This window comes from Sus scrofa, chromosome 7 (genome assembly GCF_054392235.1).
Source record: "Sus scrofa isolate SSC_HxYL_T2T_F1_AM1 chromosome 7, Sscrofa_HxYL_maternal_Yorkshire_Landrace_v2.0, whole genome shotgun sequence".
Lineage (NCBI taxonomy): Eukaryota > Metazoa > Chordata > Mammalia > Artiodactyla > Suidae > Sus > Sus scrofa.
Window position 1 is genome coordinate 46,886,605 of NC_139389.1, and position 22,194 is coordinate 46,908,798.

Below are 22,194 nucleotides of genomic sequence, written 5' to 3' on the forward strand. Positions count from 1 at the left end.
AGAGGTCCTGCCCCCAGAGGATGGGGCACCAGGCCTCAGTTTATCCATCTGTGCCATGGTCTCTTAAGTCTTAACCAGCTCTGAGGATGCAGGACTCTGGGGCTCATTGCCCAGGGAGATTCTGAAAATGTCTCTCCTTTTGTTTTTTTGCCCTCTTCTTGTCTCCTGACTTCTGCCCTCTGCGCCCCCGGAAGGCTCCAGCTGCAAAAGCCCCCGGGAACGGCCACCGCTGCTGATCTCCGGCCCAAACAGCCCCCTGGCCGAGGCCCCGGTCCAGGGCGAGCCCAAGTCGGCGCAAGGCCCCCAGCCCCGCGCAGTCCCGGCCTCCCCGCCTCTGCCGTGCACCATCCCAGCGCGTCCCCCCGGAGCCGGTCTCTGTCCCGCAAGGAGAGCCCCTCCCCCTCGCACCAGGCCCGGCCTGGGGTGCCCCCACCCCGGGGCGCCCCGCAGGCCCGGGCCCAGCCTGATGGCACCCCCTCCACGGGGGCCCCCAAGAAAGGACCCAGAGGGAAACTCCAGACTCAGCGCTCAGCAACCAAAGGCCGGGCGGGGGTCGCGGAGGGCCGGGCCGGGGCCAGATAATGACGTAAGCGGCTCTCCATGGCCCCCCCACCCTCACCCCGGCCCCCACCCACCGCCGGCCACACTGGAACAGCTCCCAGCACAGCCTTACGCGCCTGACGCGCGCCACCCGCGGCCCCAACTTCCCGCCTGCACCCGCGAGGACGCGCGCCAGCACACGCCGCGCCCCACCCGTGGGCCCTGCCGATGGGGGCGCCGCGCCACGGGGGGGAGCGCCCGCCTCCCCATCCTCCCTCGTCTCCGCCCCTCCCCCTGCTGCCCTTCGGGTGGGGCAGGCCCACCCTCCGCCCCGGGAAGGCTCAGCCACTTTTCACCAAGGACTCCACTAACCGGGGGGACGCCCGCTCATCCACCAGGCCTCTGCTGCTCTCCACGCTCCCCCAGGGAACTCTGCTTACACATCCTGTGGCGCCTTTCCCTCTTCCAGACCCTCCTCCACCCAAAGCCCCTCTTTTTAGAAAAGGGAGCCTCAAATTCCAGAAGTGGAGGCTCCCGCCTCCCTGAGGGCTAATCCCAGTCTCCTGGGAGCTGTGGTGGTTCCAAAGGCCTCTTCTCAGCTGCCAGACTAGGGTTGGAGAGGTGAGACCTAGGAACCACTGGTCTACTCAAGTGTGAGGAGACAGGTCTGAGCTGCCCCAGAGTCAGCACCATCCTGGACACCCTGTTGGAGGCAATGGGCAGGTAATGGGGAGAGGGAGCTCCCCTGCACCTCCAGGGTGCAAACACTCCCTCCCCCGGAGTTTGAGTGGGAACCATCAAATGTGTGTGGGCTGCCTTCCCAGGCAAGTGTTTCCCAGTGGGAAGTCGGAGGAGGGCTTTTAAAAAGGTTTCACACCCTCCCTTGGTCCCCTAATCTAGTGCTCAGGATCCCTCACCATCAGGAATTCCTTCTTGCCATCTAACCTCAATCCTGCCTACTGCAGTCGCAGCCAACTTCCCTCTCTCCTGAATTCAGTGGAGGTGGAGAATGGCTGGTTATCATCTCTGTGCCGGCCTTTTGGAGATTCAGGGACTCAGTTCTGGAGGGGTCACCTTCCGTGTCCTCCAGGCTGTGGGGAATGGGCAGGATCAGGCCATCATCTCCCGCAGTGGGCAGAGAGAGCAGAAACAGACAGACAGAGAGCTGGCCCCTGGACTCAAGGCAGAAAGGCCCTTCTAACTTCCAGATTGTATGATGCTTGTGTGACAGGTCCAGCCCCAGTCCCCAGCACCCCAGCTTACCCTTCAGCCTATCCCCTTTTGTTCTAATCCCAACCTATGCAGCTGAGCAGTCCCTTCAGAGGGTGAGGGCTGTGCGGCTCCATGAATGGATATAGGGCCTCCTCCTGGGTCTGGCTCCTGCATTGCTCATCCCAACTCATTATCAGCCTCAACTGCCTACATCTGGGCCAAGAGGCTACAGAAGGGATAGCCAACTCTGCCAATCTGGGACAGGTCCTCTGCAGGCCTCCTCCATCCTCAGCACTCACAGTCTGTGTTCCTTGGCCTGGCCCCACTGTTCTTCCCTGGGTCACAGAGAGCAAGCCAGGACAACCAGGGGAAGAAGAAGAAAGGCCCCAGCATGCCCAGGGCGGCATTTGGCCACTATCACTTAGAAGGATACCCATGAGGAAGCTGGCCCTGAGAAAAGACTGCGGGCGCCAGCTGAAGGCCCTGATGGAGGGTCAGCAGGCTTGGGGAGCTGCTTCCATGCCAGGGTGGTGGCTTCTCTGCAGACCATTCCAGGGGAGGACTCCAGGGTGGACGGCCTTCAAGATCCACCCCATGCTGACGCAGATGCTCCCAGAACACTCAGGAAACCTCTCCGGACAGAGCCCTCTTTGTCAACCCGAGACCCTCCCAAGGCCTCTACTGCCCTCCGGGTCCAGCAGAGAGGGTGGAGCATGGGCCACTCCTTCCCACCTAGAGCTTCTCCGAATGACAATCAGCTTGTGCCAGGTGGGGACCAGGGCATGACCCCTGGTGCCCAGGTCCTGGGCCTGCTCCTTGCCACCAACCGAACCGTGAATGTAGGGCCCCCAGCCTCAACCCTGCCCTAGGACCAGCAACACCCTGGTTTGGTGTTGGGAGGAAAAGGGGGTGGCCTGAGAGAGCCCCAGGCCCATCCCAACTCTCAGCTTCACCCAGCACTAGAGCTGGGCAACGACGCAAAACCTTGTCTGCCCTTGGGATTCGGACCTCCCTAGGGCTTCCAACTGACCTCAGGCCTCTGCGTCATTGAATGTCACCGAGGGGAAGGAAGGGAAGGGGCAAGTGTGGGAGGGGGATAGGGGACTGACGCTGCTCCTCTCCCCCGGAAGGATCCAGGGCAGAGGAAACCACACCTTCCAGTGTCCCCACCCCCAGCTGCAGCCTCTTCCCCCTTGAGAACCTATTCTCCCCACCAAGCCCTTCTCTACAAGAGTGTCACCCCACTACCACCACACCCCTTCAGCACCTTCCCATCGCCACACCCTGTGTCACTGGCTCAGATGCAGGTCCGTTCACCCCAGAACATGCCTCCCTTCCCCAGATGCACTGTGCACGAAGAAGGTGCCAGAGAGGGGCCGTGCCCCTAAATACATGGGCTGCCCCCTTCCTGGCTCCTTGCAGGGGTCTGGCTTGCTCAGTCTTCTCAGCTCCAGGGACCCGCCCTGGTGGGCGCCGGGTTGGGGGCAGGGAGTTGCACTTCCTCTTCCCCCAGGGAAGCCGCTGAAGAATGTTTACATGCCAAACAGAATGTAACACCCTCCCCTACCCCCTCCTAGTCACTGCATGGCCTCTGCCCACCCTGCACCTGTCCACCCCCACCCAACACCCCGGAAGCCGCTGTCATGATTAGATCGGGTCTTGGAAGGGAAGTAGCCATCACACCATTAAAAAGCCTGTGGACCTTTCTTTTTGTTGGCCTGGACTCTTTCCTTTGGGGGAGAGGGCAAAGCCCAGGAGAGAAGAAAGCAGAAAGAGAGGAGAGAGGAAAGAGAGGAGGGACTGACTGTCTTGGAGGCAGATTGTCCACAGAAGAGGAAAGGGAAGCTCAAGATGGATACAGTTAACGTGCTCAGAGTTACACTGGTGGGAAGGGATGGCCCTGCTGTCTCTGAAAGCAAAGCCCTGGCTCTCTCAGCTCCCCGAGTTCCCAGAGACTCTGAGTCTAGCTTTGTGCAGAGAAAGGGGGAGGAAGAATTTTCACTGCCTTCAAAGTTAGACAAAAGTGCAAGTGTTTGGAAAACGGTAATGTTCAGCAGCACGCAGGCAAGGAAGACCAATGGTCATTATTCTAGCAAAATCTATGAATATCACAAATGAACATGGCCTGTGATCCCGCATCTCCACTTCTAGAAATGTATCCTATGGGTATACTTGTAAAGCTGCAAAATTATGTGTGTCCTAAGTTACTCATCGCAGTATTATTTGAGCTCCACAAAGCCTCCCCTACAATTCTGAAAGCCAAAAAGTTTTTTGCTTGTTTTTGTTTTGTTTTGATTTTTCCTAAGTTTTATTGAAATATATAGTTGATTTACAAAGTTGTGAGATTTCTGCTGCACCACGCAGTGATTCAGTTATACATGTACCCATATCTATTCTCTTTCAGATTCTTTTCCCACATAGACGATCACGGAATATTGGGTAGAGTTCCCTGTGTTATACAGCAGGTCCCCATTGACAAAAAATTCTGAAAACTGGAAGTCTTCCCCTCAGATTGGCATAAACTCATTTCATATCAAACTTGATAAGGCCATTTATAGTCTTTATTAATTCCAGTTGTCATACAAGTTTACAGTGGAAATATTAATGTGCTTGATTACAGGGTGCTGTCTTAGATCCTATTAGGGTGTTTCATAATATATGGAATATGCACTGAATTGCCTCTCTAAATATAAATCGATTTTGAATTCTAGAAGACCCCCCCAGTGGTTTGGATAAGAGACTGTAGGCCTCTAAAAGCATGCATTTAGGAGCAATCTAAATGTCTATTAATTGTTAACTGGGGCTAATTAGCAGAGCATGGCTACTGCTGCTGCCCATGTGACGTCCTGGGGTACAGGGAGGCTCTGCAATGAAGGAGGTAGCTTTTTCTTCACAGTGAAAGAGTGTATAGTGTCCACCTATGTAGATGGATAAGAAACTTCTGGTTGCTTTGGAAGAGAGCTGAGGGGAGGGAGGCTGCAGGGTAGTGTACTTGCTGTTTTTTTTTTTTGCATTTTGGACCCTAGCTTCACTAGGTGTAGTGTTTTAGCTAAGCAATCCATAAATGATTTCTGTCCCAGGGCAGGCTCCCGCCCCTGCATGAGATCAGAGGTAAAAGGACCCAGGCTCTGATGTCCTGCTCTCCCACCAAGAAGGCTACTCGACCACAGCCCTGTCATCTCAGAATCTGTGTATAACCATCTCCCGTTTCCCTCTGTGGCCTCCTGGGACTCCCTTTCTTTTGATGTGAGGCAAGGGGGCCCTAGGGCCTGATTCACTAGCTTTGTGTGGGGCCTTCACATGCTTTTACTTTCCTTCTTGCTCAAAAATGTCAAAACCAGGTCATATTTGTAATAAAAGGCAAATGCTAAAAGCATATAAAATAAAACATGAAAGCCCCCATGCACAAATCTAGAGGTAACCCTGTGAATGGCTTGGTGTGTACCATCTCAGAACTTCTTTTATGTTTATAATAATAGCACTCTCTTCGTATATATACTTTGTATAGAGGGGAGCATATTAAACCCACTATTCTGAAATATGATTTTTATGCCCAACAATGTCTTAAAAATACAGATCTTCCTCATTTTTTGGTCTATGATAGGATTGTACAATCAATCACCATAATCAATTTTAGAACATTTCCATCACCCTAAAAAGTTACGCCATACCTATTAATAGTCACTCTCATTTCCCCTAACTCCTCCAGCCCTAGTTAATCACTAATCTACTTTCTGTCTCTTTACAGATTAGCTTATTTTGGACTTTTCATATCATTGGAATCACACCATATGTGGCTCTTGTGACTGCCTTCTTTATACAGCATGTTTTCAAGGTTTATCCATATTTAGATTTTTATCAATACTTCATTCCTTTTTAGTGCTGCTGAATGATATTTTGTTATCTGGATAGACCACATTTTGTTTCTCTGTTTATTAATTGATGGACTTTGGGTTGCTTCTACCTTTTGACACCTTTTGGCTATTATAAATAATGCTGCCATGAACATTCATTTACATTTGTTTGTGTGGGCATATGTTTTCATTTCTCTTGAGTATATACTTGAGTATGGAATATAGCAGAAGAATTGCTGGGTCATATGGTAACTCTGTGTTTAACGTGTTGAGGAATTACCACACTTTTCCACAGTGGCTATACCATCGTATAGCCCCACCAGCAATGTGGGAGGATTCTTGGGTACTTTTTTTTCCCTCTTTTTGGGGCCCCACCCTCAGCATATGGAGGTTCCCAGGCTAGGGGTTGAATCAGAGCTGCAGCTGCCAGCTTATGCCACAGCCACAGCAATCCCAGATCTGAGCCATGTCTGCAACCTACACCATGGCTCACGGCAATGCCTGATTCTTAACCCACTGAGCGAGGCCAGGGATGGAACCTGCATCCTCATGGACACTAGTCAAGTTCTTAACCCACTGAGCTACAACAGGAATCAGGATCCTTGTGTTCTTTTTAATGGCTATGTCATGGTCCATGGCATGAATGTTCCATCATCTATCTAACCAGCTCCATATTGAGTTTTCATTAGACTCTTTCCAACTCTTCACTATTTCAAATAGCGCCAAAATTAACATCCGGGTTCCAATCTTTGCTTATGTTTGCAAGTCTAATTCTAGGAGAAATCCCTAGAATGATCAAGTAGTTGAAAAATGGTATCTTGTTCTTTTTTTTCCTTTCTTGTATTATTATTATTGGAAATGAATGAATGCCCTGGATTCATTGTTTAGCATTCCTTCAGTCATTCATTTGTTCAACCATTTCTGAGCTCCACATGTATCAGAGGCTATGCCAGACATGGGGCACCATCCAGGAACTGAGACAAAGCACAATGTGCCCTCAAGGAAGTGGTTGTAAACTAACTTTCGCTTGACATGTGGCTCTATGTGTGCCAATACATGAGGCTCAGGTAGGGGCTCCCAGGCCAGACTGCAAGCCTGAAGGAAGGCCCTCCAATGACTATGACCCTTAGACTGAATTTTGAAGGACAAACAGGAGTTGGCCAAATGAAGAGCATCATTAGCAAGATGTGGAGGTGTGAGAACTGTATGTGGTGGTCACTGGTATAATTTGAAGAGAGAAAAGTGAAAGGGGGCAGGACCAGGCCTGGGGTGGGGGTAGGCTATGTCAAGGAGGACAGCTTTATAGGGTTGCAGAGAACCCCCCTGCTTGCCCTCCTTCCCCAGGAGCCTGAGATCCTCGAGGCACACCCACCTACCTGACAGATTGGCTCCACAGGTGAGGACCTAGCCTCTGGCTGACCTTTCCCCTGCTCCCTCTGAAAGATACTTATCTTTTCTATCCTTATGGCCAAGAGAGTTCTGAGGACAGAGGCACAGAGAAATAAGTGGCTTGAGCAAGATTCCTCAGTCAGGGGCTCAATAGGGGCCACAAGACCCAGGACTCTAGAGGGGCCTTTGTTAGTAGAAGGAGGCCCCTGGGGGACACCCTAGAGAAAAGAGACTGGAGTGGGAATGAGGGTGTTGTCTCTCTCATCACCATACACTGGAGCCTGCTGAGATTTTTCCCATTGGCCACTCAGGAGTCAAGGCCAGGATAAGAGCTGAGACCAACCCAAGAGTAGAGGATGGTCAGGATGACCTTCTAAATCCTCAGCAGATGCAGAAGCCTGGTCATTGCCCTTGTTAATGAGGTAAAAGGGAAGGTGAGTCTGTATGGTCATGGGAATTTTGCCCAAGTCAGAGGGAAATACGAGACAAGCCCATTTTCATCAGCTCCAGGTGGCATCTTCTGCATTCCTCTTTAGCCCATGGACCATTAAGCCCAAAGTGCTGTAACATCACCCATTGCCACCACCACCAATTTTACCACAATCTCCACCTCTCTCTCCAGCACCCACTTCTAACTCTATTACCCACCATTACCAGCACCATTATCACTCAAATCACAAATACCCTTCTCCCAAATTAGGCTCCCTCACCAGCAATCACCACCACCATTATTACCACCTCTAGGCTCTGATGACACAATTAACAAGAGAGACAGGAGTTCCCGTCGTGGCGCAGTGGTTAACGAATCCGACTAGGAACCATGAGGTTGCGGGTTCAGTCCCTGCCCTTGCTCAGTGGGTTAACGATCCGGCGTTGCCATGAGCTGTGGTGTAGGTTGCAGACGCGGCTCGGATCCTGCGTTGCTGTGGCTCTGGCGTAGGCCGGTGGCTACAGCTCCGATTGGACCCCTAGCCTGGGAACCTCCATATGCCGCGGGAGCGGCCCAAGAAATAGCAACAACAACAACAACAAAAGACAAAAAGACAAAAAAAAAAAAAAACAAGAGAGACAGAATTCTTGCTTTCAGGGGGCTTACGTATCTTCAACATGGCCATCACCACCATCACCACCACCACCATCAATATCCTCTATCACATAATCCTCATCACAACCACTGCCCTCATAATCACATTGCGGTTACCACTACCCTAGCCCCATACCCCTCATCCCTACCCCAACCATCATCATTTCCACCATCAGTATTCCCATCTCCATTACTGGTGTACCAAACCATCACCATATTTGCCACTACAATCGATTCTATCATCAATCCACCATCATCAACGTAGGAAAGGATTACATGGATTTTAGCTGGGGTTAATGGCCAGTAAAGCCCCAAGTAAGATGGGAAGGTCATTCAATGTGGAGAGAGGCAAAAGAGAAAGAAATCCTAAAGTGTTAGAAGGCCCTATTGCAAGCAATCCCAAATAAGGAATTGTTTGCCCTAAGAAGATATTCTTCCCCCAACCTTTCAACAGATCTAGTATAATTTCAAGTATGGAGTTGTCACTTTTCCAGTGTCCTTTTAGAGTGGTATAAATGAAGGTCTCTTCCATTTTGGCCTCTGACTCAGGTTTGGATACCCCAGTTGCAGGGGGATGGGAATGATTAAAAAATTAATCAAAGCTAGTTCTTAACTGATGATTCAGAGCTGATCTGTCCTTTGGTTAGACTTGTAGCATTTCATACCTTGCTTGTCCTTGCTTGTCCAGCCTCCAAACATCATGGTCATTGTCACCACCATTCCTTGATGACACCAGAGAGGAGAGCGGCCATATGGGGTTGAGTAAGGGAATAAGATGAAGCCAGGAGTACAGTTAATGCCCAATTACTCTCTGTAGAAAGGGGCTGCAGATTGAGATCTGAGTTTCCTAGAAACCAATGCCCAAGAGGGAGAGGTGACTCTTAGCTATGTCTCATGCTAAGCCAGGAGAGAAATCCCTATTGTGAAAACAAAGGCACCATAGCCAGTGCCCAGGGTTGGCTTCACTGGCTGTTCTCTCTGGCTGTGGAAAACTCCAGCATATTCCCCAGTGGAGCTGCTGGATGGACCATGGTCATGAGACGGCTGCAAGACTTAACATCTCAGGAGCCGCAAAGGATCATGGGATTTTATGTTTTCATACAAAAGATGACACTGTATTAAATGAGGGAGGAACCAACAATGCGGGGGTCACATATGGGTGAGAACAAGAGGGTCAGGAGTTTCTCACTGGAGCTGATCTCCAGGGCGACTGGGGCAACCACCAGGTGAATGAGGGAGGTCAGGGCTGCTCTCGGGACAGCACCCAGGGAACTGGAGGGAACGGGGCATGCTGGGGAGAGACCAGGGGCAGGCTTGAGGAGAGGGAGACATGTGGAGAGACACAAGTGCCAAGCTAGGGAGTTGGACATACCTCCAGCAGTAGGAGCTGGTGAAGAGTTTTATTTAATTATTTTTATTGCTTTTAATTTTTAAATTTATTTTTATTTTTTATTTTTAGGGCCACACTCGTGGCATATAGAAGTTCCCAGGCTAGGGGTCGAATGGGAGCTGCAGTTGCTGGCGTCCACCACTGCTATGCCAGATCCGAGACATGTCTTCAACCTACATCACAGCTCATGGCAACGCAGAATCCTTAGCCCACTGAGCAAGGCCAGGGATTGAACTCACATCCTCATGTATACTAGTCATTATCGCTGAGCCACAACCAGAACTCCTGGTGAAGAGTTTTAAACAGAGACATTACCCTGTCAGATTTGTGTTTTAAGTTCATCATGATGGGTGTATGGAGAGTGGGTTGAGAGGAGTGAGACTGGAGGCAAGGGGGTTTGTATTACTTGTTTTAACCCTCCTGCCTGACTGCATGCTCACTGAGGGCAGGGGCTGTGGCTGAGGCATCTTTGAACCTCACAGAATGCTTTAGAGATGCAATTCCTCTGATTACCTCCTGTCACCACCACCAAATCAATGCCCCCCCATGCCTATTAGCACCACTATTAACACACACCATGTCAATAGTCTAGCTCTTTCCCCAGAGCTTTCTCAGGGAGCCCAGCCTAGTGCAGAGTGGAATATCTCTAGCCCAGCAGCTTGGGTCAAAGGCCCAGGACCAGAGTCAAGGGTCTTGATCCTCTCTCCAGTTCTGCTGAGTCACCGTGTGACCCTAGCAAGCTGTGTTTCCGGCCTCCCAACCTGATTCTTATCTGTTCAAATTGGAGGCTGGATTAAGTGAGGGGTTTTCAAACTTTTTTTAGCTTGGGCCCTTTAGAAGCTTATTTGCTTAGAAATCTGGAGCCCTTGGAATACAATTTGACAACCTCCCACATGGGTCAGGTCAACCTGGCATTTGGAGAATCAAATCAGACTAAATCTGACATTGCTGGTTCCCTCTGTTTTTGTGGCCAGCGCCATGAATGAGAGTTGACTGGGGAAGGTCAGACAAATCCTGAGGCTTAGGCATTCACTGGCAGCACCAATGGCAGGATCTTGGCAAACTCTTTCCTTCCCTACCACCCCACCCCTCCACTGTGGGGTAATCTGGGAAGCTCCTGAAATAGGGGCAGGGATCAGGTAGGAGGGACTGTGTGTATGGGAAGAGCCCTGAGTGAAGCCCTGAGTGGGAGGGTGGGTTTGGGATCCTCTGATCAGCCAAACTGCCCAGTATGGCTCCAGGTATGCCTTAGGCCAGGGCGTAAGCTCCAGGTGGGGGTATAGGGATACAGTGAGGCCTTGTGGCTCACCAGGAAGAACCCTTTGCTTGGTTAGGGCCTGGCCCTCAGTTTTGTTTTTTTTAATTTTTAAAAATTATAGTTGATTTACATTGTTCTAATAATTTCTGCTGTATGGCAAAATGATCCAGTCATACATCTACATACACTCTCTTTTTCATATTATCTTTCATCATGTTCCATCACGTGACTGGACAAAATTCCTTGTGCTATGCAGCAGGACCTCATTGTCTATCCATTCTAAATATAACAGTTTGCATCTATTAACCCTGAACTCCCAGTCCATCCCCCTCCCTCCCCCTCCCCCTTGGCAACCACATGTCTGCTGGCCATTTCTGAGAGTCTGTTTCTGTTCTGTAGATAGGTTCATCTGTGCCATATTTTATATTACACATAAAAGTGATACCAGGAGTTCTTGCCGTGGTGCAGCAGAAACGAATCCGACTAGTAACCATGATGTTGCCGGTTCGATCCCTGGCCTCGCTCGGTGGGTTAAGGATCTGGCATTGCTGTGAGCTGTGGTGTAGGTCACAGATGTGTCACGGATCCGGCGTGGCTCTGGCGTAGGCCAGCATCTACAGCTCCCATTCGACCCCTAGCCTGGGAACTTCTATATGCCACAGGTGAGGCCCTAAAAAAGAACAAAAAGACCCCCCCCCCCACAAAAAAGTGATACCATACAGTATCTGTCATTCTCTAACTTCATTTAGCATGAGAATCTCTAGTTCCATCCATGTTGCTGCAAATGGCATTATTTTGTTCTTTTTTATGGCTGAGTATTATTCCACTGTATATACATACCATATCTTCTTAATCCATTCATCTGTCGTTGGACATTTCCATGTTTTGGTTATTGTGAACAGCACTGCAATGAACATAAGGGTGCATGTATTTTTTTCAATGAAAGTTTTGTCCAGATATTTGCCCAGGTAGGGGATTGCTGGATCATATATGGTAATTCTTTTTTTTTTTGGGCTGCACCAGCGGCATATGGATGTTCCCAGGCTACGGGCTTAATTGGAGCTACAGCTGTAGGCCTACACCAGAGCCACAGCAAAGCAGGATCCGAGCTGAATCTGTGACCTACACCACAGTTCATGGCAACGCCAGATCCTTAACCGACTGAGCAAGGCCAGGGATTGAACCTGTAACGTCATGGTTCCTAGTTGGATTCGTTTCTGCTGTGCCACGAAGGGAACTCCTGGTAGTTCTATATTTAGTTTTCTGAGGACTTTCCATAATGTTTTTGGCCCTCAGTTTTGAATGTTAGGCTGCCAGCCAGGCTGTGGCTGCAAATAGGCAAGGCTGAACTGATGCTTCACAGGACAAAGGGCATCCAGGGAGAGCTGGCACTATGCCTCAGGGGACTTCTTCTTTTAGGGACTCTTGGAAGCTCTGCTGATCAAGGGGCTAGAGCCTCACCTCCTACACACCCAGCTACCACATGGCAGCCTAAGGCTGCCCAACTTGGCCCTTGAGCACCGATATCTAAGTCCTAGAGCCACTAAGTCAGTGACCTCTGAATGAATGGCAGCCCCTCCCCCCAGGTACTGGGACAGACAGGCAGGGATCCCTGAAGACTTGGGTGGCCTGGGAGGGCCCAGTCCTGGGCCAGCCCCTGAGGGCTGGATTCTGGCTGCAGGCTCTCTGCTCATCAGTCTCTCCACTCCCGCCTCCAGAGTCCAAGGGTCCAAGTGGTAGGCTGTTTGAGGTCTGCTGGGCACTACAAAGGGAGTCTGCACTGGAGAAGGTTGGTGGGTGGGCGACATGGCATTCGAGGAGCTGCTAGACAAGGTGGGCGGCTTTGGGCCCTTCCAGCTGTGGAACGTGGCACTGTTGGCCCTGCCCCGTGTGCTGCTGCCCATGCACTTTCTCTTGCCCATCTTCCTGACTGCCGTGCCGGCCCACCGCTGTGCCCTGCCTGGAGCCCCTGCCAACTTCAGTCACCAGGACGCATGGCTGGAGGCCCACCTGCCCCGGGAGCCTGATGGCAGGTTCAGCTCCTGCCTCCGCTTCACCCATTCCCGGGCCCTCCCCAACACCACGTTGTGGGGACTCGGGCAGAGCCCTGGGGAGCAGCTGGAGGGTGAGCCCTCCACAGTGCCCTGCCCTCAGGGCTGGGAATACGACCACTCGGAGTTCTCCTCCACCATTGCAACTGAGGTACCCAAGCTGGGAGGTTGGGGAACACGTGAACGGATGGGCCTGTACTATTTTGGGTGATTACCCTGTGGGCCTTTGACACATTACTTTACCTTTTAGCATCTCAGTTTACCCATCTGTAGATGGGGGTCTATAAGTGCTGTTTTGTTTCTAGCTTCTAGAGCTGCTATTATTAATTGAGAGGTGATTATGGCAGGGAGGGGCTCATAAGATGGCCCCAGGGAGTTGTGGCAGAGAGTGAGAAGGGTGTTTCTGCAGTTAGAGGTGGAGAAAAACAAGAGAGGCCTCCTTCTCTTCCTTCCTTTGTTCTGGGCCCCAGGTCTAGGATTTACATAAACCAACTGGAGGAGTGCATGTGGGGGCAGAGTCTCTCTGGGAAGAAGAACTCCTCTTGTCATGGTCAAGGCTTTCTGTGGGAAGAAGCTGAGGCCACAGGGTTGCAAAGGGGCAAAGTTTTCCACCCCCACCCCCCAAGGTGGGGTGAATAGTTGGGGGCTTATTATCTGACATGGAGGTAGCAGGATGGCACAGTTGATCTCAGAAGGCCCTGGGGTCTGGAGAAAAGGGGTTGGTACCAGCTGGAGAGGGGCCCGTGCCCATGGGAGGCCCCTCCCTGCCTGTCCCTGCAGTGGGACCTGGTGTGTGAGCAGAAAGGCCTGAACAGAGCCACTTCCACCTTCTTCTTCGCCGGTGTGCTGGTGGGGGCCGTGGCCTTCGGATACCTGTCTGACAGGTGGGGTGAGGTAGGGGGGGCCCAATAAGGGTGTGGGGTGGGAAACCCTTTTCCACTAGCTGGGGTATGGACGTAGTATACCTATGTCTTGGGACCTCACCTCTACAGGGCGCTGACCCTGCATGACCTCTGTGCAGGTTTGGGCGGCGCCGTCTGCTGCTGGTGGCCTATGTGAGTGCCCTGGTGCTCGGCCTGGTGTCTGCAGCTTCAGTCAGCTACACCATGTTCGCCATCACCCGCACCCTCACTGGCACAGCCCTGGCTGGCTTCACCATCATCGTGATGCCACTGGGTGAGGCAGGCGAAGGATGGGCAGGGCCTGGAAGACTGGAGGGAGGCAGCTGTCAAGGGTGAGACTGAGTCCATCTGGCCCTTACTAACTATCTTCCTGTTTCCAACCCCTGCCCTGGGTCCAGAGCTGGAGTGGCTGGATGTGGGACACCGCACTGTGGCCGGTGTCCTGAGCAGCACCTTCTGGACAGGCGGCGTGATGCTGTTGGCACTGGTCGGCTACTTGATACGGGACTGGCGATGGCTTCTGCTGGCTGTCACCCTGCCTTGTGCCCCAGGCATTCTCAGCCTCTGGTGAGACCTGTGGGCAGCTGGGGAGCTGGAGATATAAGAAGCCAGAGACAGAATCAATCAGAGGCTGAGATTCAAAGACAGACTGAGAGATGAACAGAAACAGTCAGTGACCAAGAGAAACAAAGAGACAGAGATCAATATAAAGAAGATGGCACCAGGGCATGTGAAGCAGAGAAATAGGAAACTAAATATAGGGAGAAAGAGATGGAATGACAGAGACAGAATCACTGAGAGACAGTGAGAGACAAAGACTGAAAGGCAGACTGAAAAGGACAGATGGAGATGAAGACATGAGTGAACATAAGAGACAGAGATGTAGAGACAGAGCCGAGCAAAGGGCACAACGTGCCCTAGAGGGGTCAGGATGAGGGCAAAGCCAGCACAAGGGTAGGAAGTCCAAGCGAGGCGGAGGGGAGGCTGGGCAAGGTGGGCATTTCATAGCCTCCCCAAAATGAGCTGGCTTTGAATGACCCCCCTCAGTATGTCTGTCTGTCTCTGCTTCATCCTATGCCCCCTGGTCACCTATGGAAGAACTGGGTAGCTGGTGCTGGGGGCCAAGGTTTTGGGGGCAAGACCAATTCAGTTGAGTAGAAAAGGAACTCCCAGGCTGTTGGGGACCTAGGCCTGGGCAAGAAAGTGTGGGATGAGGTGGCTTTGAAATTGGACCTTGAAGTATCATAAAAGACTAATAATTCAATGATAGAATCATGGTTCCTCAGGTGAGGAGGGCTTGGGAAGAGAACAAGTTCCGGGATGAGGGGACTGTGTGGGCAAGAGCTTGGAGGTCGTCAGCCTGTGGTGTGCCCAGGAGGGAGATGTGGCTTAGGGTGCTGGCTCTGACTGAAGGACTTCTTCTTGTCCCTACAGGTGGGTGCCTGAGTCTGCACGCTGGCTTCTGACCCAGGGCCGTGTGGAGGACGCCCATAGGTACCTGCTCCGCTGTGCCAGGCTCAATGGGCGGCCCGTGGGCGAGGACGGCCTGAGCCGGGAGGTGAGGGTGAATGTATGTGTGAACACATGCAAGTACGTGTGTGTGTGTGTATAATCTGTGTCAAGGGTCCCCTTCCTGGAGTCCACTCTGTGAAGGAAAAGCTCCTGGCCCCCAGTAGAGAGCTCCAAATTCTTCAGAATGTCCTACTGGCCCTGCTGGGCCACATCCTTGACTCAGGCCCACTCTTCCCAGCTCCCATGTGCATCCCCTCCCTCGCTACTGCAGAAGGGAAGGGTGGCGATCCAGGGAGAACAAGCTGCCTTGCTCAAGTGACACAGTCAACTCCGATGTCACAAACTCTCCTCCTCCCTGACCAGGCCCTGAGCAAAGTGGCTGCTGCCGAGCGAGTGGTCCGAAGACCCTCATACGTAGACCTGTTCCGGACACCAAGGCTCCGACACATCTCACTGTGCTGCATGGTGGTGTGGTGAGGAGGGTTCTAGCTGGGGGGGCGGTGGTGGGGGTGGGGGTGGTCGGGGAGGGGCAGACTCCAGGCTGGTGCTGAGTGTGAGAGAACAAGGGACAAGTGAAAACTGTCACTATGGATGGCAGGAGGATCTGCCTCTTGGGGGAAGGAACTCTGGAAGGTCAGGGTGGAGTAGGCACAGAGACATTTGGGTTCAAATTCAGGCTCTGCCACTTCTTTACTGTGAACCCTTGAATAGGTCGCTTTGTTAACACTCTGTTCAAACACTCAGAGCCTAAGCAGTTCTTCTGATATATTAGTTCCTGTCTCACAGGGTTGCTGTAAAAATTAGGTAAAGGCACTTCAGCCACTGGCATGTGCTGCACACTCAGAGGGGATTATAGGGACAGGGAAGGTCGTAGGCAGCGGGGTCCGAAGGTGGGAGAGATGGTCCCTCTATAAGGCCAAGGCTCCTGAGAAAAGAGCACAAGGGGGTGCGAAGGAGGGCCCCTGAGTGGCTTCGCAACCTTCCTCAGGTTTGGAGTGAACTTCTCCTATTACGGCCTGAGCCTGGATGTGTCGGGTCTGGGGCTGAACGTGTACCAGACGCAGCTGCTATTTGGGGCAGTGGAGCTGCCCTCCAAACTGTTGGTCTATCTGTCCGTGCGCCACGCGGGACGCCGGCTCACGCTGGCCGGAACGCTGCTGGGCACCTCCCTCTCCTTGGGCTTCAGGCTGCTGGTGTCCTCTGGTGAGCCCCGCCCAAGCCCCGCCCATTCTTAGAGGCCCGCCTCCCGGCTGAGAACCCCGCCCTTTCCCGGAAGCCCGACTCCAGGCCAGTTAAGTCCCGCCCTCCCCGGGGGCTCCACCTCCCATCCTGGGACAACCTCGGTCCTTCCACAAGTCCTCTCACTGCCTGAATTCCTTTTCCTCCAGAGATGAAATCCTGGAGCACTGCCCTAGCGGTGTTGGGGAAGGGTTTTTCTGAAGCTGCCTTCACCACTGCCTACCTGTTCACATCAGAGCTGTACCCTACTGTGCTCAGGTGAGGGGTCCCAGGCAAGCCACCTGGAGAGGGCGTGTTAGTCACATCTCTTAACAACACCCCAGATACACACTCTACACCCTATTCCCTGTTACCCATTCCTTACAGAGCTAATCAGAGCCTTCTGTGTCTAAGTCTGGGAGGAGGTGGGACATTTTATTCCTAAGGGACCCTGAGAAGGTCAGTCAACTTCTCTGGGCCTCCTTTAAAAGAAAACCATCACAAAAGGCCCCCATCTGTCCATCCCATGCCATCCTACCCACCGCTGCCCAAGCAGGGCTGCCCTTGGGGGTTGTCTCTAGACAAAAGGTCTCATCCCTTTCAGGTAGCTATTGACAGGTGGTCAGGAGATGGGTAGACAGCTGGGCATGTTTAGAAAGCCCTGTCTCCTCTAACATGGCAGGGGCTGTTCCAGCTGCTGGTCCACTTCCTGGCACCCTACCGTTTCCCCATCCTCTCTCTGGTGACTCTTGTTTTTCCTTCAGCAGTACCTGACTGGTACAATCAGAATGGGGGCCCATTCTCTAGTGGGTGCTGGCTCGGGAGCCCCTGGCCTGGGGATGGGTGGGAAGACCACCTGAAAGAAGCCCCAGCTTTCTTAGCCATCTGGGGAGAAGGGGGCACCCGGGCCTGCCAGCTCCAGGAAGCATGACTACAAGTAGGTATGAGCACCAACCTCCTCCTCCATCCTTTCTCTGAACAGACAGACAGGGATGGGGCTGACTGCACTGGTGGGCCGGTTGGGAGGCTCTTTGGCCCCACTGGCAGCCTTGCTGGATGGAGTATGGCTGTCACTGCCCAAGCTCGCTTATGGAGGGATCGCCTTGCTGGCTGCCTGCACTGCCCTCCTGCTACCAGAGACAAAGCAGGCACAGCTGCCAGAGACCATCCAAGACGTGGAGAGGAAGAGGTGTGTGCACAGGACTGTGTCAGTGTGAGCATATGCATGTGGGTCTGGGTCTTCAGGTACCTGGCACCTTAGGTAAGATTCAGAGAGGAAGACATGTCTACACACGTGTATCTGGTGCATGGATGCGAGTGTGCACAGATGTGTGACCTGAGGCACGTAAACTGCATGTATGAAAGTGTACCCAAGTCCATACCTGTGTGTGTTTCCAGGAAGAGGAGGGCGTGTATACACACTCAGGTATGCCTGTGCATGAGGGATGTGTACAAGCATGCGTGGGAGTCATGTGTTTGTATATCAGGAATGGGGGGTGCTTGAGGCCAGCTGGAGTGGGAGGCTGGGAGGCTAAACTCCACCAATGCTCATGACTCCTTCCTCCCCAGTGCCCCATCCAGCCTTCAGGAGGAAGAGATGCCCATGAAGCAGGTCCAGGACTGAGTGGTATCAAGGGCAGGCCCTCCGCACAAGTTCTGCAGCAGGGGCTGAGAGAACAGAGGGCAGGCCCCGTGACCGGGGCTGGGGGCATCAAGCCCCCTGTCCAGGGCTGGAGTTGCCCCCTCTCTGTGCTCATCCAGCCTTGACTATTTGGCCTCCAGCAGCAGAGCAACTTCCCAGAATGCAGTGGGCTGCTAGAGAATTCTGGCACCCCTCTCATGACTGGGGGATTCTGTAAATAAAGGCGCCCCTGGGGTTGGGGCAACAGTGAGGAGCTGTGGGATGAGCCCAGGATGGGAAGCCACTGAATCTGGCCCTGGGTTCTAGTCCCAGTTTTGCCACTGATTTCTGGGTGACCTTGGGCATATGGTTTTCTCTCTCTGGGTCTGGTCATCTCTCAAATAGAAAAGTGAAACCTCCTCGTAGACCTCACCACAGGATTTATCTGCTGTCATGCTCAAATGAAATGTCGAAGAAGGTGCTTCCTCTAGAGATGGTGCTAAACAAAGGGCTGTCCTGTAATGACTTCTGATACCCACAGGGCTGGTGGGCATGCTGTCCACTGTGTGGTGCTGGGGGCTGCACAATGCCAGAGCCAGGGGACCAGGATAACACAGCTCTTTGTTCCAATAGCTGGTTCTGCTACCTCCCAGGCACTCTGCAGCGCAATGCAGCCCCCCGCCCCTACACTCCCCATCCTCCAACCCACTGTCTAGGCCTCATGCCTAAAGAAGAGTTGAAGGCATGGGAGCCACCATTTTATTGGAGAAGCCCAAATAAACACAAGTTTTATGAGTACCTTGAAGTTACAGAATTTTCTGAGTCAAGGGATTGGGAAGGCCAAGAGGCCGACCCTTCAAATGGGGTGGCCTGTCCCCTGACCAGATAGGAATGGGAAAGGGAGGAATTGGCAGAGAAAGTCTAGACTCTGGTCTACGATGGAGCCTAGGATCAGGCGACCAGAATCCCACTTTCTCCCACTCTCATAGGACTGGAGATTTCTGTAGCTCCCACTGGACCATGGAGGGGATGACGGGAGGTCTGGATTAGGGTGAACTCTCCTGTGAGCATCTCATTTGGATTTTATCTCCACGGGGTCATAGATGTAGCAGCCCACATCACCAATGTTCACACCTGAGGGAAAGAACTCTATCACCAAGGGCCTTGGGGCCAGAGGGTGCTGGGCTGAGGGCTAGAGGGAATTGGGAGGGGCCTGGGGTGTGTTTGACCACAGGGAAAGTTGTCCACACATCCTCACAGACCTACATGCCATGTTTTAGGCCCAGTGTCTGGGGTGGGGCTGCCCACCTTTGGGGCCAAACAGGTAGCCATAGCAGGGGATGTGGCAGTAGGGGACGCCGTCATGCTGGGACAGAGAGAGAGAGAGAGTGAGATGTCTGAGCTTAGCTCTTTTCCCATTTTCAGCCTTCCACCTCCCAGCATAATCACCCACTTCTGCCTTGCTCACCTCGGCATGACTCCCAGCAGTCAGGGTCTTCCGGCACCGCTGGCACCTCAGACAGGGTCGGTGCCAATTTCTGCCCAAAGACATCACCTTCTCAGCTGGTGAGGGAGAGGTGGCAGTTTGAGGGGCAGGGCAGGGAGACACACTTGCCTTGCACCACCCCCCTGCCCTCTGATGCCCACCCTAAGTGCCCCCTTCCCTAGCTTTCTATTGTCACTTACCAAAATAGACGGGTTCCTCACAACCAGGGCACAGAGAGGTCTCCCCAGTGAACGTCTTCATGTAGGGAGGGCCTTTAAAGGGAAGAGGTCCCCGCGAGGACTGAGGTGGAGGCTTGGCCTAAACAGGGCCCACCAGCACTGGCCTGCGTATGGCACTGTCCTCTTCCAAAAGCCAGGCTCATCCCAGCGCCTCTCACCCATATGGGCATGAGTCTGCCTTCCTCAGGCAGAGCTGAGCCCTCCACCCCCACTCCATTTCTTGCCCCATATCTATCTGTAGGAGGGACCACCTGCTTCCTTTTTATCCTCCCAGGGGCTCAGGTGCCCACTAGCCCAACCCTGTCAGCAACTCAATCCTCAGGAAACCTGAGCTGATATAGGAGCTGGCCAGGGCAGGGGTGTCAGGTGTTGGGGAACAGAGTGTCACTGCCCACTCCAGGGGATGGAGGAAGGAACAGGGAGAGGGGAGAAGTGGAAGAATGTGAGGGGCTGGCGCATCTCAATGACCCTCCACTCTAGGTCATTCTTTCCATGGCCCCAGCCTGGGAGGGTCCTGAGTTCCAGGCCAGATTTTCCTCTGTCTAGCTGTGTGACTGTACAACTTCACCTGCCTTGTCCAGACTTCAGTTTCCTCACTTGTAAAATAGGGGTGATAATGCCATCTGCCTAATTTTCCTCTTAATCAGCAGCTTACATGAGGAAACATCAAAAAGGGGGCAGAGAAGACTTTGTCATGAACAAAGTGGCAGAGGGCTAGGTGGGATCTTGCCAACTGGGCCCACCCTGTGTTCCATCCTGGGCAAGGGTCAGGAGGAGAAGTAGCTAGGGTCCAATCTCACTTACTTTTCTTGCCCTGGGGGAGGCCAGGTCTGGGCCTGGGGGAGCTGAAGCTGCTGGGGCTGAGGGGGGTGATGCTGGCAGGGATGGGAGCTGGGGATCTGTAGAGGTAGGAGCCCACACCACCAATGTTCACCCCTGCAGAAAGAAGAGGGGAGGTCAGGCTTGAGCCTCCAGCTCCCAGGCACAAGGAGGGTTTTGTTGTCCCCTGGCCCCTTCCAGGCTGGTACTTACCCCTGGGTCCAAAAAGAACCCCATAGCATGGCTTGTGGCAATACGGCCTTCCGTTGTGCTAGGCACGAGGAGAGGGAAGAGGATTGCTTAGGGCCCAAGAGGGCCTCCCCTGTGCCCCACAATCTTTTCCCCAAGACAGCTGCCATTTGTATCTTTCTACTGGCCTGGGTTGGTGGGTCTAGGAGTAGTGAGGGGTGGGCTGGCATGCCAGAAGTGCCACTGTGGTTGGGGGAAAGGGAAAGAGCAGGTCAGGAAGCACTGCTGCTTCTCTTTCCCACCTGACAAAAGGCATGAGATCCACCTGCACAACTCAGGCTCCCCAGATACTGGATGGTGTGGTGCCTCGTGGGTAATTCGATTTGGGGAGTTGGCTGCCGAGGTTGATGGTGGTGGGCTGATGGGGCTGAAACTGGGAGCTGGTGACAGGCACAGGGCTGTGCAACCCAGCCAAGCCTCACCTCTGCATGCCCTCCTGGGGACAGGACGTTGTGGCAGTGCTCACATTTCAGGCAGAAGCGGTGCCAGTTCTTGCCCAGGGAGCTCACCTTCTCTGCTGTGGGGGGACAAGGTTGAACCAGGCAGCGGGGAGCCAGGCCAGGCAGAAGGTGCACTCCTTTTTTCCCTGGGTCCCACCCGCCCGGATTCCTAGAGACAATGGGGAGTGTCTCTGGGAGGCCAGCTCCATCCCGCCAGAGTGCCCTGCGCCCCAGAGGTCTGGAACCACAATTTCGCCACCTCCTTGGGTACTTATGGAACCCAACGGCTCCCACTCGCCCCGTCTTCTCCTCCCCTTCCTCCGTCCCAGCCTCACCAAAGAAAACGGGCTGCAGACAACGGGGGCAGATCCAGCTCATGGCTCCATGCGCTGAGCAGCCGGCACTGCACACCTTAGGCAAGTCCGCTGGAGCTCAGGTCCCACCTCCTCCACTGGCCCCGCCCACGGCTCAGCTGTGAGCCTTGCCTTGCGGAACCCGCTGCTCTTCCACGTTCAATGGCCGCCAGAAATTTAGAACCACTTCGGGGATGTAGGCAATTTTGACGTTACTTCTAAACATTAAGCTTTGGACCGGTGGAGAGGAGAGAAGGTCCTGAAGCTAGACAGAAGGAAACTCTCTAGGGTATAGACGCCATGACAATACCATTATTTCCCCAAAGCTAGGGGTTAGGCATTATTTGAAATATTTTAATTCCGCCTTTCAGTGGCAGGTGTTAAGAGCGGGGGAATCTGGAGCTTATCTTTGTCTTATTTACTCACTCTTTAGCTTTAGGCAAATTACTTAACCCTCTTCTGCCTCTGTTTTCTTACCTGTACAACGAGTAATGTAATAAGTCTCTCCCTCATAGGATTGTGGTGAGAATTAGATGTTAATTCGTGCAAAGTGCCCAAACAGTACCTGGCACCTAAA

The 22,194-nt window shown here is 53.0% G+C and overlaps 3 protein-coding genes and 1 long non-coding RNA gene across 12 annotated transcripts in view; 3 read left to right on the top strand and 1 right to left on the bottom strand.

Annotated features, from left to right (window-relative positions):
- TTBK1 (tau tubulin kinase 1) overlaps nucleotides 1-3,459 on the top strand; it is a 43,218-nt gene extending 39,759 nt beyond the window's left edge. For all 3 annotated transcript variants that reach the window (XM_084968154.1, XM_001929304.6, XM_084968153.1), the window contains one exon: nucleotides 195-3,459. In XM_084968154.1, the coding sequence (XP_084824280.1) occupies nucleotides 195-582 (388 nt within the window). In that variant the 3' untranslated portion in view covers nucleotides 583-3,459. The remainder of the gene's footprint in view (nucleotides 1-194) is intronic.
- The window catches only part of LOC146401553 (uncharacterized), an 838,561-nt gene that overhangs the window by 364,633 nt on the left and 451,734 nt on the right, over nucleotides 1-22,194 (top strand). The window lies entirely within an intron of this gene.
- SLC22A7 (solute carrier family 22 member 7) lies at nucleotides 12,520-18,829 on the top strand. Of its 2 annotated transcripts, NM_001044617.1 has the most exon segments (10): nucleotides 12,534-12,929; nucleotides 13,559-13,662; nucleotides 13,800-13,954; nucleotides 14,079-14,247; nucleotides 15,115-15,238; nucleotides 15,556-15,665; nucleotides 16,181-16,395; nucleotides 16,581-16,689; nucleotides 17,393-17,599; nucleotides 17,980-18,034. In NM_001044617.1, coding segments are annotated over 10 exon segments (1,644 nt in total).
- CRIP3 (cysteine rich protein 3) lies at nucleotides 18,777-21,678 on the bottom strand. Of its 6 annotated transcripts, none has more exons than XM_021098749.2 (8): nucleotides 21,600-21,678; nucleotides 21,247-21,341; nucleotides 20,789-20,846; nucleotides 20,561-20,692; nucleotides 19,718-19,789; nucleotides 19,500-19,594; nucleotides 19,340-19,397; nucleotides 18,777-19,165 (listed from the first exon to the last, which is right to left on the bottom strand). In XM_021098749.2, the coding sequence occupies exons 1-8, from the start codon at nucleotides 21,640-21,642 to the stop codon at nucleotides 19,104-19,106; spliced, it is 615 nt and encodes a 204-aa protein (XP_020954408.1). In that variant the 5' UTR covers nucleotides 21,643-21,678; the 3' UTR covers nucleotides 18,777-19,103. The 6 variants fall into 6 exon arrangements, with proteins under 6 accessions (XP_020954408.1, XP_084824355.1, XP_084824356.1 ...); XM_084968229.1 differs by having other exon boundaries at nucleotides 19,298-19,397; XM_084968230.1 differs by lacking the exon at nucleotides 19,340-19,397.